The sequence below is a fragment of the Typopeltis vanoorti genome, chromosome 6 (assembly GCF_054136105.1).
Source record: "Typopeltis vanoorti isolate ZY-2024b chromosome 6, IOZ_Tvanoo_1.0, whole genome shotgun sequence".
Classification (NCBI taxonomy): Eukaryota; Metazoa; Arthropoda; class Arachnida; order Uropygi; family Thelyphonidae; genus Typopeltis; species Typopeltis vanoorti.
In genome coordinates, this window is record NC_143554.1 from 67,461,141 (window position 1) to 67,477,140 (window position 16,000).

At 33.5% G+C, this 16,000-nt stretch overlaps 1 protein-coding gene across 5 annotated transcripts in view; it reads right to left on the minus strand.

The window, feature by feature from the left end:
- LOC150105509 (transformer-2 protein homolog beta-like) overlaps nucleotides 1-16,000 on the minus strand; it is a 125,614-nt gene that overhangs the window by 82,363 nt on the left and 27,251 nt on the right. For all 5 annotated transcript variants that reach the window (XM_090394225.1, XM_090394223.1, XM_090394226.1 and 2 more), the window contains exons 3-6: nucleotides 12,707-12,781; nucleotides 6,693-6,846; nucleotides 5,647-5,775; nucleotides 912-971 (exon numbers count right to left, since the gene is read on the minus strand). In XM_090394225.1, coding sequence (XP_090250351.1) covers nucleotides 912-971; nucleotides 5,647-5,775; nucleotides 6,693-6,846; nucleotides 12,707-12,781 — 418 coding nt within the window. The remainder of the gene's footprint in view (nucleotides 1-911; nucleotides 972-5,646; nucleotides 5,776-6,692; nucleotides 6,847-12,706; nucleotides 12,782-16,000) is intronic.

The following is a 16,000-nucleotide window of genomic DNA, read 5'->3' on the forward strand; positions in this document are numbered from 1 at the left end:
AAAGACATTACCCATGTCATTTTTCTGGAAGTTTGTTGTAATGAGTGCATTGGGTTTTCTATAGCGAGAACCTGCACACCACGAGGGTACACATCAGGAGTTTGATGATGGATATTTATCACAAAACATATCATTTTTGTTGACAATTACAGAATCAGCTAAGAGTAATTTCATAACCACATTACAGTGACAAAGTAAAATAGAGCAAATTCCACTAAAATTAAGCCACAAGGATCGAAAAAAAAAATTTTGTTCATGGTTAAAACGACTTTGATAATTTTAAATTTCTTTTTAATGGCAATGGAACTTGGGTGAGAAGAGTACACATTTTGGATGTTGATTATAATAGGTTTAAACTAATTAATTGGATTCATTATAATCAAAAGGCAAGATCAGACATCTCTCCCAGCAAAACACTTCTTTAGTATTATAAATATCAGGTAACAGGTTGATTTGCTTCTAAAGCTAGTAACATGGTAACTACATTTATCAGAGGGATATAAAATCTTTTAACTTGTTTTTAAAGTAACTCATCTGATCTCTAAGGCAAGTATAAATTAAATTTAAAGCTGAATATTAATGTCATTAGTCATTTATTACTGAAATCATAACAGGATCTTTTTTATTGATCATATACCTATAATGCACAGCTAGTATTGTGAAACCATGATACTCTCTGGCTGATATGTGATATTTACCAACATAACCTCATCTTCCAGGTATAACTTAATACTTAAGATGAACAAAAACATATGTAATTTCCACAGATTTTGCAGATATACTTCTCTTTAGTTGCTGAATAAGAAAATGATCAATAAGAAATTCTGAAGTTTGTTATTATAAAAATCTTAAGAGAGTAGAAAAATAAGTTTAGTAAAAATATGCAGTATGAAAATTTATAAAATCCTTACCACTGCTGCATCATCAGTATTCTCAAAGTAAATAAAAGCAAATCCTCTAGATCTTCCTGTCTAAAAGAGAAAAATTACAATGCACCCAGCAAGTTCCGATTTACAACAATAAAAGACAAGAGCATATTTTTAGGTATAAAAGTACACAGTACTTATTAATGTTAGCTAGCAACATTTCTATACAGTCTGTTAATTTTGAATAAATCTGGACCAGTAAGCAAGCCAACTTTTGTAGGCAGTCTTTCAAGGGACAGCATATAACTGTTTCCATCTCCTGACTGGAAAACCAACCTTTCAACGGAGTACTTTTCTTAATCTTTTGTTAGTTCAACACTTCAAAACTGAACCATTGTCTATATTAATGCAGACATGAACAGGTTTTGTCTTTAATACTTGGCTGCCAATTTTTTAACATGCAAATCCACTAGTATATTGCCACTCCAAAACCCAAACGTGGTGCAGTACATTTCTGCATATGCTAGACTTACTAACCACAAAAACCTTATCATGGCCAATGTCAAAACTACTAAATTTCTTTCATCAAATGAAGAGAGGCATTATCCACGAGATTACTTAGCACTTCGCTTTTGATAAGTGGTTGCCCACAAGAAAACATCCAGTTGTAGAGAAAGATGCTTTAAGTTTACCGCACAATGATGAAATCATTATATTTAAAGCAGATAAAGGGAATTCAAGAGTAATTTTAAATAGTGCAGTCTATGTCACCAAGATTACCTCAGTGTTATCAGACTTTTACATATTCAGAAATGGACTATAATCACACTTGATCATCATGTATAAAAAACTAACGATATCACCTCCAGCATTTTTGAATTTACAGAAGATTTTAGAACAAATCCAGACACCAGTTCACTCTAGATCATGTGGCGTACCTAAAGTGCATAAGATATACATTCCCCCCTGCCCAATACATATCTTCTCTCTAAACACCTACCTAACTCCTCAAACCATCAGAAATACAAACTCCTACTAGAAAAAGTAGACCCATTTTGCAAACTTATTTTAGTAAAATTTCTTTTCAAGAAGGATTGAAGATTCCAGGAAAAGTGACATGTGATGTCCAGAAGAAATAGGTTTAAGAATCTCCACTGAATATTCATAGACATATTAGCTAATTTACACTCCTGTTATTTACCAAACGTCTCTGTGGAATATTCAATGAAGATTCGTAAACCTATTTCTTCTGGACATCACATCTCTTTGCCTGAAATCTTCAATTCTTTACTTGAAAAGAAAAATTTTACCAAATATATATATATAGGGCCCACAATGGGCTCACCTTTATCACCTCCAATTTCCAACTTATACATGCAAAAATTAGGCAAAAAAAAAAAAAAAACTTTAATATATTAAAAAAATGAAATTAAAAAAAAAAAAACTTTAAATAGGATTTGATCAATTCTTCAGAAATGGCTACTGAAAAAATGAAGTGTAGGCACTAAAGGAAGTGTTCTGATGGAAAATCATGGTAACTCAAATTGCAAAAGGCACAGTATTTTTTTTTTGTATGGTACTAAAAAAATCAGCCAACATCAAAAGAGCCTTCAAACCAGTTCAAGTACCTTATTGACATTCCCCTAAGAACAGTTATATTTTAAAAACATCCTGTACAAGATTCCATGTTCTCATGGAAAGATGTATGTAGGTCAAAGTGGGAGAAGTTTTGAAATCCGTAACAAAGAACATAAGCGATGTTGAGAACGCAAGGGAAGAGAAAAGTGAACTGACCACATCCTCAAAGAACACAACACAGTAAATTAGGAAGCATCCTGCATGCTTTACTTAGAAGAGTAATCTAAGTAAAGCATGCAGGAATACTCAAACAATCTGTCAATAATTGACAGATTGTTTAAGGAGTATTCCGAGGTCACTCGTCCAAAAGGCACAAAAAGGAATGATCTTCCATGACATTTAGAAATAAGTAACATTTCAAGACCTCTTTAATGCCAGCTATCAGTTTACTAAACAACAGAGACTAGACATAACATGCCTAATCATACACATTCATTCGTCTTTTCAATTTATAAAAATAACAGCTGTTGGGAAATGTTTAGTTTGTCAGTTTTTACTTATGTTAACCTCCTTAAAATATTGTCAACTAAAAAAACGAGTTAAATTCTGGTGATTTATTATTCTTGCAAATCTATAAATCATTAATTCTATTTGACACAGCAAAGTGTTTTCAAGAAACAAATGCTGTGTTGTGTCATACATCCTGGCTTCGAATATGCCATCTTGTTGGAACGTTATTTTTAATTAAATTATCCGTTTTTTTTATTTTTTATTTTATTAATTATTGGTTGATTACTGATCCAAATATAGAGAAATTTATATTATCCTGCGCCACCCTATATTCAGATTAGCCTATATAATATAGTGTAATCAATCATCAACTAACTTTTGCAATTTCACTTTTCTACAGGCCGAGGTTAATATTATCATTTAAGGCTTCCGCAAGGTCCGATAAACTTTATGAGCGGTGCAATGAAAGAGAATCAAGCAAACACCAAATTGGAATCAATAAAACAAAACATTTAATGAAGGGTTACGTAACATGTGCATTAAGTATAACTTTGAAAACAAGATAATGCAAATCAACTTAGTCCAAATACTCATAACAAATATAAAACATTAGGAATCAGACATCCAGCTGTCAATTTTACATTCTTCCAAATAATTAAAAATGGTTCACACAGTTCAATGTTACAGAATCTTACAGTAAATATTCTTAAAGTACTACTACTACTCCTTGGCATTACAGTTCATTTAGGACCTGGGCCTGTCTCAGGATAGCCTTCCATTCTTCACGATTCTGTGCCTTGCTCCTCCAGTTCTTTACTCTCATTTTGTTTAAATCATGCTCCACATAGTCAAGCCATCTCCTTTTTTTTGGTCGTCCTCTGGGCCTAGATCATCCCCCATTCACTGAACATGTCCTAGCCATCTCAAGTCTTCTCACCTTTATTTCAGTAATAATATCCACTTCGTTGAATTTCTCCATTATTTCTTTGTTATTCCTCATTCTCCAAAGTCCGTTCTCATTAATTGGGCCAAAGATCTTTCTTAATACCTTTAATTCCCAAATTTGTAATCGGTTTTGATCTCTCTGAATCATTGTCCATGTTTCGCAGCCATACAAAAGCACAGGTTTGAGGATTACTTTATATACACTAGTAGCCACTCCGTTTGGTTTAAAGATTAAAGTTAAAATTTACAGATCTTATTCTTCAACGCTTAAATACTATTATATACTATTATCACAACTTGTCTCTATTCAATGAGATAATTCAATTCTTTTATACATCAACTTAGTTCAAATACTCATAACAAACATAATACATTAGCCATCAAACATTCAGCTGTCAATTCTATATTCTTCCGAATAATTGAAAATGGTTCACACAGTTCAATGTTACAGAATTTTACAGTAATTATTCTTAAAGTAGAATTCTCTCCTAGTCAGCAAACACTTAATTCAATTATGAGGCGGTTATCACTTCAACGGGGAAACACTTTAAAGCTCCATACTTCGGCTAATTTTAGTAGAACACCACAGTTAATGTTAAGATATATCAGGCGGCGCTAACTCTTATTTCTTCATGCTGAAATATAAAAAAATGAAGACTGCTCTTACCAGGTTACATCCTTTGCACATCGGATTCACTATAGGCACACTTAAAACTGAAGTTAACTATCACTTTGAAGTAACACTATTCAAAAGAAATCTTCACTATAATAACTGAAATATTAAACAGAGCTTCACAAGTCTTGATGCACTCATTTTAGGTAATCTACTTATTCCTTGTTTTCTTCTATGTATTAAATTCAGCTTTGCACTATTCTTCCTCAAAACAATTGGAATTCATCGTAATTTTAGAATTCAGTATAAATATTCCTAATTGCCTATTAATTTCCCAGTTCCTTCTTAATCTATTTACGGCATTTCCAAATCCCCTTAATGACAAATAGTTGAGAAATGTGGTTTGGCTGTCTTTCCAGATGTATCCTGAACATATGAGACAGGAATAATAGTGCTTTGGTATTAAGCAATGGTAGTATGTAGGAAGAACTACAGTACCGACTGGTAGTATTCCAATTAAAATCATTCATTCTTCCCGGCAAAATCCGGTTCTAGCCAGTCCAGCTCATATCGACTCCTTCTCCTTTCGAATACTGTAGCTCACGCTCCACGCAATCTAAAATTAACTCCGTTTCCTTGACAATGACCAATCAAATCTCATTAGCAGAATTTCTTAAAATCCCTCTTACATACAGAAATAAAAAAGATACATTACAATTCATTTAGGATATATTACAAGTTATATAAAGAATTTATACAGAATAAATAACTAAAAAAATTAACAATCATGATATCAATAAAAATTTAACAGTAAGTGTTTAATTTATAATTTACATAGGAGCTAACTTAGCTCAGGAAATACAATACATATTAAATCATGAATGAAGTATTAATAAATCATAAAATTCTTCATTCACAATTTAACAGCTGAATCAAATATTTCTAGAAAGAAATACTTTAAAGTAATTTTATCCAAAAGTTAGTTCAAATGTTTAGCTATCACATTTGTCCTATGTAGTACTCAAATATACATATTTAGGTGACATGCCAATTTAAGTTATGCTAAACAACTGTTCATGTACAATTTCAACTGTATGACATGCACAAACAGTGTCTTATACAAAAATCCCTTACCTGAGCATCATAAACTACTTGGACGTTCTTTATTGGACCATATTCTGAAAACACTTCTTTCAAGTCTCTTTCCTGAGTATACAAACTTAACCCAAAAATTCCAAGGCATTTACTAGGGGAAGGATTGTCCTGTAATTAGAATATTAATATTTGACAAACAATAAGAATAAAAGTATTTGACAAACATTTTCTCATTAGAACACAAGCTATTATAAGCTGCATGAAATGAGTTAGGTTACTGGCAGGATGATTATAAGTGTGCATGAATTGGTTAAAATTGGAAATGGATAAAAGAAAATAGAACTAAAACATCAATTTCAATATAAAAAAAAATAGTTTGTCTTTTAATAGAGAATGATGTTCAATCCAAATGATTATCCAGGAATCTAAATAACTCCACATCTAGTGTGTGTGTTTGTGAGAAGAATTGATATTACTTGCTTTTTAGCTTAATTTGCAGAAATGTAACTTAAGAAGTTACAGAACAAATCAAATAAATAAAATACTGACACAAAATACTAGTTACAGTAGCAATGCAAATCTGGTTTCATATCAGAAAATGTACTAATTAAGTTAACTTATGGTGAAATCTTAAGTCCCTTTGACTGAGAGGAAGGATTTCAGTGGCTCAAGAATTTTGTTTTATTCAATATCTACTCTTGAATAATGAACACATTTGATTATAGAAATTACATTTTGTTTAAGTAAATAATTTAAATTAGGTAATTAAAACTGGAAAAAAAATAATAATAAATAAAATACAGGAACTGGAAATAAAAATGTAAGAAAACAAATTAAGATGGCTTAAGAAATATGGATATTAGAAAATTGGAAAGCACCAGCATTTCTTCAAGGGATATGCAAAAAGATTGAATTTAAGATGAATATCCTAATACAAGTATCCCATATGTAATGAAAGTTGAAAGAAACCAAATTCTAGAAGATTCTGAACGTTGCAATGGTTGAATTTCATTAAATGAGATACCACTTATTTCTAATAAAGAAGAATGCATGCGAAATATTCAAAAAAGGTAAAATATACTTACTCTGTTTCCAACATGGCGACGGCGGTTTGACATCGGTGAACGACTATGGCTTCTGTGATAGCGACGACGTTCGTAACCATAATGACGACTACTATAGGGTGAATGCCGTGGACTGTATCTTGGAGAATATGATCTTCTGGGAGTATATGAACGGCTGAAATTCATTCACGAAGTTAATATTGTTTACATCAATATGTATCCAATAATGTAAAATAGGTATGAACAAGATTTTTGAATATTTTATAGAATAAGTTAAGTAAATCAACATGAATCTTTCTAATTCTAGAAAAGATGTAGAATGTATCGTTTAAAAGATCAATATTATGTAACTCAAAGGCCGCTTCCACAGTGCAAACTAAGCAGTCCAATTCTAACAATATTAAGGCAGAAGGAAGCAAGGAAAGCAAGAAGAAGCAACAGCATTCAATACCAAGAGATAAATTACATGTCAATTTCAACATTAGCATGGCAAATGAAACTTGTTTGTACCTTTGATTCTAGAAGACTACTATGGAAGAAATGAGTCATTAGTAAAAGCAGCTGAAAAAGAAAAACTGGTCTTCTCGATGTAAATGTAATAAGAAATTAACCCAAGGCATATCATAATATTTAAGAAAAACATGAGGTAAGCCAATAATAATATTAGCTGTCTGTTGGATTCCTGTTTAGGATGATGGACATGTAACCAATAACACCAGGTTAAATCATAAAGATGTGCACTAAATTCTATTGTGCACAAACAGAAAATCCTTAGATTAATAAGTCTAAAGATAGTGATATCTTCACACTAGTTCAGGTAAGAAAATACAAGACATTTGAAATTGAAAGTCTCAAGCAAGATAAAAATAAAAAACTAACACACGTGAACCACAGTAGTAGGTTTTTTATTACGTAAATATTCCGTCCTAGGTATCTTTAGGAAATCATCAGTACACTGCGGCAATACTAGGAATGACAAAAGAAAGGGCGTGTACGTACAAAGGAATCCAAATTGCGTGCAGTGGTGCGTTGCGGCCTGAACTTAAATTGAATTAAAATTAATTGCAGTTAAGTAATTATTTTACACAATTTTGTATGACAATTCCCCATACTTCAGGGATGGCAAGAACATCACTGCGGTTTAGATTTGGTCTGTGAAGTAGAGCTTCAGCACTTTCTTTATATAAACGTTCATATTTATATGAAGATCTGTGTAGAAGTTTTGTCTTTTTCCAATGGATCTTGTGGTTTAGGTTTTCAATTCCATGTTGAGCGAGGCCTGATTTATGCAGTTTGATGAGCGGATATGGTCTTGATGTTCCGAAATACGTTTAAAAACTGATCTGCCTGTCTGTCCAAAATAAGAGAGTTTACAGGAGCATGGAACCTTGTATACACTAAGTAGTAGAATAGGTGAAAGTTTGTCTTTAGGCAAGGGAAACAAGTTTTGGATCAGGTTCATGGGTTTGTTGGTGGCAGCAAGATTGTATTTCTTCATAATTTTCGAGAGCAGTTTGGAGATGCCTTTGATATAAGGTATGGGAATCCTATGGGATTCCCATACCTTATATCATTTAGATACCTTATATCACCATTTAGAGTGGCTGTGTTTTTTTTTTTTTTTTTGATTATTTCCAATTCTTGTTTTAGAGAATCCTCGAAGGAGCATAATCTGTGTGCTCTGGTTACCAATGATTTAAAGATGCCAAATTTTTGAGGGATGATGAGCTTAAGTATTGTGAATGTAACGGCCTGAAAATGTCGATTTGCGATACACAGAGGCGGAGATGGAGCCGTCTTCTTTTCTTTGGATGTGTAAATCCAGAAAGGGGATGCCTTGTGGAGATTCTCTTTCTAATGAAAATATGATGCGTGGATGAAGAAGGTTGATTTTTTCTAAAAACTCTTGTTCGGAATGACTCCAGACTCTGAAGATATCTTCGACATATCGAAGCCATAGTTTTGGTTTGGGTTTGAATGAGGATGTTTTCTTCTATATGTTCTATAAACAGATCTGCCAAGTTCGGTGACAAGGGAGACCCTATTGCTGTTCCCTCCTCTTGCTTGTAGATTTTTCCTTTCCATGTGAAGTAACCAGAAGCGATAACAAATTTGAAAAGTTCAACAATGTCCGACGGAAATTTTTAATTTAATAGGTCTACAGTTCCTTTATGGGGGATATTGGTGAAGAGAGAGAAGATATCGAAGCTAATTAGCATGTCTGTTGTCAGCAATTGAATGTTTTTTATTTTGGTGTGAAAATCTGTGGAGTTTTTTTATTGAAGAGGATGAATGGCCTATGTGGGGACGGAGAAGGTTTGATAAAAATTTTGATAACTTGTAAGTCGGAATGCTAATTGAATCAACGACAATCAGTTACAAGATTCCAAACATAAATTGGCCACAAATAATTTAATATAGAACTAGAAGCAGATTTGTCAAACACGCTAAATCAAGAATTGCTACAAGTAATTATTAACGTCTCAAAAAACTCAGGGATCAAAGCTTTTGATAAAAGCAATATTAACCTACAGAAAAAATACCTGAACCTGTCAAATCAATCTAAGAAAAATATCGATAAATTACCGACCGAAAAATGGGTGGTCAACTTATCTAACTGCCCACTAACAGAAGATGAATTAAATGTTCTAGCAAGAGGCCATAAGTTTGCCATTCCCCCTAAACATTTCCCATATCTAGATTTCATACACAACATTGAAAGAAATATCAAGCACCTCCCCAGTATTGAAGCCAAAAAACTTCGTTTTGAAATAGCAAAAATAATTTTTGATGCTAAACCTTCATTTTTAAACATTCCACATCAGAATTGAAAGCTCTTACCTCCTTAAAACATAATCATCACTAGAGCCGACAAAGGAAATGCTACAGTGGTTCTTGATATTGTTTCCTATGACCGGAAATTGAATCTACTACTCCGAGACCGAAAAACGTATGCAAAATTGGACTATGATCCCACAAAAAGACAGCTGAAGAAACTGAACAAGCTAATCGATGAAACAACGTCGTTAGATGAAGAAACTTCAAAAAAAATCAAAACATACCATTCTAGACCTCCGAGAATATATGGTTTACCCACGCTTCACAAAAACAATGTCCCACTCAGACCTCTCATTGATTCAATTAGCAGCCCGACTTACAAGTTATCAAACCTTCTCCGTCCCCACATAGGCCATTCAACTTCTTCAATTAAAAACTCCACAGATTTTCACACCAAAATAAAAGACATTCAACTGCTGACAACAGACATGCTAATTAGCTTCAACATAGTCTCTCTCTTCACCCCCCATAAAGAAACTGTAGACCTATTAAATCAAAAATTTCCGTTGGACATTGTTGAACTTTTCAAATTTGTTATCACTTCTGGTTACTTCACATGGAAAGGAAAAATCTACAAGCAAGAGGAGGGAACAGCAATGGGGTCTCCCTTGTCACCGAACTTGGCAGATCTGTTTATAGAACATCTAGAAGAAAAAATCCTCGCATTCAAACCCAAGCCAAAACTCTGGTTTCGATATGTCGATGATATCTTCGGAGTCTGGAGTCATTTCAAACAAGAGCTACTTCAGTTTTTAGAAAAAATCTGACCTTCTTAATCTTCGGATCAGATTTACATTAGCAAGAGAATCCCCAGAAGGCATCCCCTTTCTGGATTTACACATCCAAAGAAAAGAAGACGGTTCCACCTCTGTCTATCGCAAACCGACATTTTCAGGCCGTTACATTCACAATACTTCAGCTCATCATCCCTCTCAAAAATTTGGCATCATTAAATCTTTGGTAACAAGAGCACACAGATTATGTTCTTTCGAGGATTCTCTAAAACAAGAATTGGAAATAATCAAAAACACAGCCACTCTAAATGGTTACAATCTCAAAACAATTCAAAAAATCATCAGCAATTTCTCCGCACTTCAACCTAGACAAGAACAACCCCATAACATTCCCATACCTTATATCAAAAGACATATCTGAACAGCTCTTGAAAATTGTGAATACAATTTTGCTGCCACCTACAAACCCATCAACCAGATCCAAAACTTGTTACTCTCAAGACAAACTTTCACCTATGCTACTACCTGGTGTATACGAGGTTCCATGCTCCTGTAAACTATCTTGATTTAGAGAAAGATGTAGAAAGTTTATTTTTCACTTGGTTAGACTATAATAAATTTAGTTTAATCCTTTATCCAAGTGTGAGCAAACAAAGTTTGCACCTGAAAGTATCTTTCGGACTTGGGTAAGGTGGTACAACACCGGGCAACTCGTTGCAAAGGTGGAGCAAGCTAGCATCACTCCTATCTCAGCATCTCCCATAATGCAAAACACATCTTCTTGCAGATATGTATAATGTTATGCATCAAGGGAAGGGCCACTACCCAGACTAGTTTCGACCTTTATTGAGGTGAGCCCACTTCCTGTATTGCACCCACCCCATGTCTAATAAGAATGGTTTTTATGGAATGGGTCTTATGTCTATGAAGAAGGACCTCAATTGCATCATACACAACCCCATGTAAGTGGAAATACCAGGCAGAAGCATTAGCAAGGTCGTCTCTACCTAGTTTCGACCTCAATAAAGGTCGAAACTAGTCTGGGTAGCGGCCCTTCCCTTAATTATGTCTATAATTAAGACATAACTATAGGATGGTTATGTCTATCCTATCCTATAGGATAGACATAACTGGTACCTGCTTTCTCTCTCTTTTTTTTTTTTTAAATAACAGAGGATGCCCAATTAGGACTTTAGTTTTTGTGTTGTTGCTACAATTGTTGAAACTAGTCCCATTGTTACACCATATTGTTGTAGTGTCGCATACTGACAAATTGTTTTTTTGTGCTCTGAAGATGCTGGTTATAATATCAGCAATAAATCAATAAATTAATTACTTATTAGTCTGTGTTCTAATATATACAGTCAAAATTAATCAACATGTATAATGAACACACACAAGTTTCTACATGTTTATAGAAGTCCTGAGACAGACCAAACGATGGTAGTTTGCTTAAAGCCTTTGTGTCAGACCTCGGAAAATACTTTGGAGATATCAAGCTTCTCCATGGCATTTATCCAGTGATGGGCAACATGTGAGCAGATCTGTTGATCGGCAGCAATGAAATCCATATTGGCAGTCATTTATCAGGTGGGTGCTTTCAAGGTAGTGTAGGAGTTAGGAATTTTTTTTATCAATATTTTAATACTGATATAAAAATACAGAACTCAATATTTTAATTATAATATTGAGAACTGAACATGGCACTAAAATTTTTAATACTGTTTCTCTAACAATGTCTCAGTGACAGACAAAACATGATTATTATATTGTGCTGTTTTTATTCAATTAAACCTTATAACCAAAATCTAAAATCCGACAACATTGGACTGATATGGTTGTGGCTTGAGGTTTACTGGCCAAGAACAGCAAAGTTCATGCTATGCCAATATGGTTAGAATGGTACACAAAGTAATAAGTAAAAGACAGATAACATGTATAAGAAAACTATAAAACAGTAAAACATGCATAAAACAATCAGGTATTTAAAAAAAAAAAAAAAAAAAAAAACTCAAAGGAAATATAATATAAACAGGAAAGCTACTGAGAAATGTGTACTTCAACAGAGAAAGAACAGAGGAATTCAACAAGTATGAATACTTGGGATCCATTATTAACGTGAACAATTGCTGTTCAGAAGACATTAGAAGAAAACTGCGAATAGCAGCGCTATCTCCACAAAAACAAAGTTGTGGAAACTCTGGATATAACAACTTATGGATGTGAGACTTGGGACCTAAAGTCTGATAGGAAAAGGATAGTTGCTGAAATGGTGTTATATAGCTGCTGAGGATATATACTAAAAGGCAGTCAAAAGGAAGGAATTTGAAATGAAGTATTTCAAAGGTAAAGTCATAGCTGATACACCAAGTTAGAGAAGCCAGGATCTGAGAATTATACATTTTCAAACAGAGCAGCATATAATTCATAAAGTAATAGTAAAACTATATGCATATATATTACCTCCTGTGCCTGGGAGATCTTGAGTGGCTTCTACTGTAACGGCGATGACGATGTCTTTTGGAATGAGAACGGCTCCTGAAATTTATGAAATGAAATCAATTTTTAATTAAGTTAAAATTTCAGAAAATTATTCAACATCTGGATTCCTACAATATGTGCTTCAATATAAAGTGAGTATATAAAAAAATATATATATACACACACACGCAAATATAAATTCTGCATATATTTTATCTTTTTTAGAAAAAAGATAGAATTAAATGGTTAAATATTCAACAACTAAAAGTGGAAATTTAAACATACAAACTGTTTAAACTGCCGGCCTGGTTGGCCGAGTGGTTAACATATCTGATCTCCAGCAAAAATGCTGCGGGTTCGAATCCCACTGTGGGCACAGATGTTTGTGATTGTCTCTGAAAGTACTAGTGGTGGTAGATGATGAAGGTTGATAGAGTAATAAGACAAAGAGTTGTAGAGTAGATGCCCTCCCTCAATGAGACTCCCTGGAAGTGTGATGTAATAATAATAACTATACAGCTGTGGATTTCAAAATGACAGTACTGTTCATTTCCATCTCTGGCATTCAGAACAAGAAAAATTGACCCACTGGTAGTGTAAAAAAACCTCTTTCAATTAGCGTATGTTTAAAATATTTCTGAGATAATTCATTTTTCAACTATCACTTCAGCAGTGCTCAACTAGATGTAATCCTATATAATCTATATTCAGAGTAGCATTCATCTGTACAATATATAAAACATATTAGAAGATGGTAAAATGTTTAATGTTCTTTTTTTTGTGTGTTCTTATATATTTCTTGCTTATCATTTTGAGGAAGTATGACCTATTATATATTCTTTAAGTCATTAAAAAACATTATAGGGATTGGCACTATACTGTTTTATACATACACAGGTGTCCAAAAGTTATGACAAACTACATTTTTACCTGTATATGAAAAAATTTTCATGACAACAGCCAGACATGGACATAAATTTATTGGCAGCATACTAATATTACACAAAAAATTAGTTGGAAATATTGTACAAATTAAATTGCAATGTTTTTTGACAAAAGTTATAAATTTCCTAAGGATGTAGTTAAGGAATTAATGTGCAGTAGTTACAGAAAACTATGCAAAAAGACATTTTGTCAGTTTGTCCAGATAGCCAAGTACTTGAATGTAGGTAATTGCAAGCTGATCTGTTGTGGTGCATCGATTGTATTTTGATGTTATAACCAAAGATCTGTCATCATGCTCTATGGTACAGTCAGGACAACCTCTGGAACACATTCCATTGGAATAAAACGTTGCCCAGAGAGCCTGCATATAAACACTACGTGAGATTCCAAACTTACTGGTAACACCAGTACTTATGTGGAATTCTTCAAACCTTCCAATAAATTTTCCCCATGTGAAATCATCTTCACAAAAAGAGCTTCCTTCAAATACAATTTGCTTAGCACAGCTTTTTATTCTGTTGAGTGCTACCACGTAACCTCTTTGCATATGATTCAAAAATATGAATGTGTACCAGTTTTCAGATCAAAATCGTCAGTTATACAAATTGTCACAAATTCTGAGTCATCTGAATTTGCAGTTGCAATCTTCAGAAATGGTGTTCATCCTTAGGTTCTGGACACCAGCATATCACTGGAAAGTTCAGATATCATTAGATGAATGAAAGTACTACAAATTAATGTTATTCCTATTTCTAAGAAATAGGAACAGCATTATCTTTAGCATTTTACAGATAAGCCTACTGTTGCAATTTCAGAATATTATGTTGCATATCACTGAAACATTTCAGAAATAAGATAACATAGCACAACTAAAAAATCTATTTTGCAGTACACTTGTTTCTCAATATCAAGAAACAATGACAATAATAAAAAAATAAAAAATAAAAAACTGATAGAGAAAGGCCTAAAGGGACTTGCGCACATCACTGAACACTTTAGTTGAAATGAGGAAGGTAAAGAGAGAGATTCTTGAAGGCTTAAGCAGTATCAAGAACCACATTGCAGAATTTATTTTTTCCAAGTAAAGTGTCAGGTGTCCATAGCTGCCATTGTGGAAGAACTGGATGTCTAGAAATTATGATGGTGGCTGTCATACAAACATGACCTTTATGAGCAGTGAGGATAAGCTTCTCTGAGATCTAACATTGGGGGAGTTTTCTTATGTGGTAATAAAATCTCAGTACTGTTTCATCTTCTAGAGATTCTTCAAATACTGGTATGACGGAGAGGATCTAGTAAATGTTGCAGCTAACGATTAAGGAAGTATTATATTAAGTGATTTCTGCCATTTCCTAGTGTTTTTAAAATGCTATACTGCTGTGAGGATTTGTAGTGTACCTAGTGATTGTGGATATCTGCCTACATGTATTTCTTGTGGAAAGTAAAGGGATCTGAAAAAGGACATTCACTACTTTTCTAATTTTAAATCAACTAAGATGGTGAAAGCTTGCAAAAAAAAAAAAAAAAAAAAAAAAAAAAAAAAAAAAAAAAAAAAAAAATCTTGTTTACTTCACAGGAGAAAGGTGCATTGCATTACTATTTGCCTTGGTAAGAAATTGGCTATTCAGTCCAAATAATAGCCGATTCTGTCTTAACATAGAAGTATCCAAACTTTACATACCTATCTTTGGTATCTGTGTTTTTATTTTGCTTTTTCCCAAACTATTTCATCCCAATAAATAATGTGAACACTTGATATTATGTTAGTATACTAACATAATATCATGTAAATCCTCCTTCAGGAATAATGTAGTCCACAGGTTTTGAAACACTGTGTGTGGAATGGATATAATGATTAAGCAGTGTAATTTTCATCATCAAATTCCTGCCATGTACCCTCAAGGGGTGTACAGGATATGACAGTACTACATGAAAAAAAAAAAATTACATCATTAATAATTTCCTATCAACAATTTTCCTCCAAATCTGCCTGTTACTTGTCATCACTCCAACATTATCAGATCTTATATTTCTATCGTCTAAGGCACTTTGTACCGCATCAATCCACCTATATCTTGGTCTTCCTCTGGGTCATTTTGCTGCCAACCTGGCAAAGAACACTTGTTTTGCTAATCTTTCCTCGCCCATTCTGTTTAAGTGACCATACCACCTGAGATTAGCTCTGCTGACGCATTCCTGGATGCTGACATTGCCAAGTTCTTTCCTAATATCCTCGTTTTTAATATGATACTGCCATTGATGCCATCTGTTCACGCCTATAATCTTTCTCAGGACTCTCATATCTGTGGTCTCTAGTCTTTGGTCAAGTGT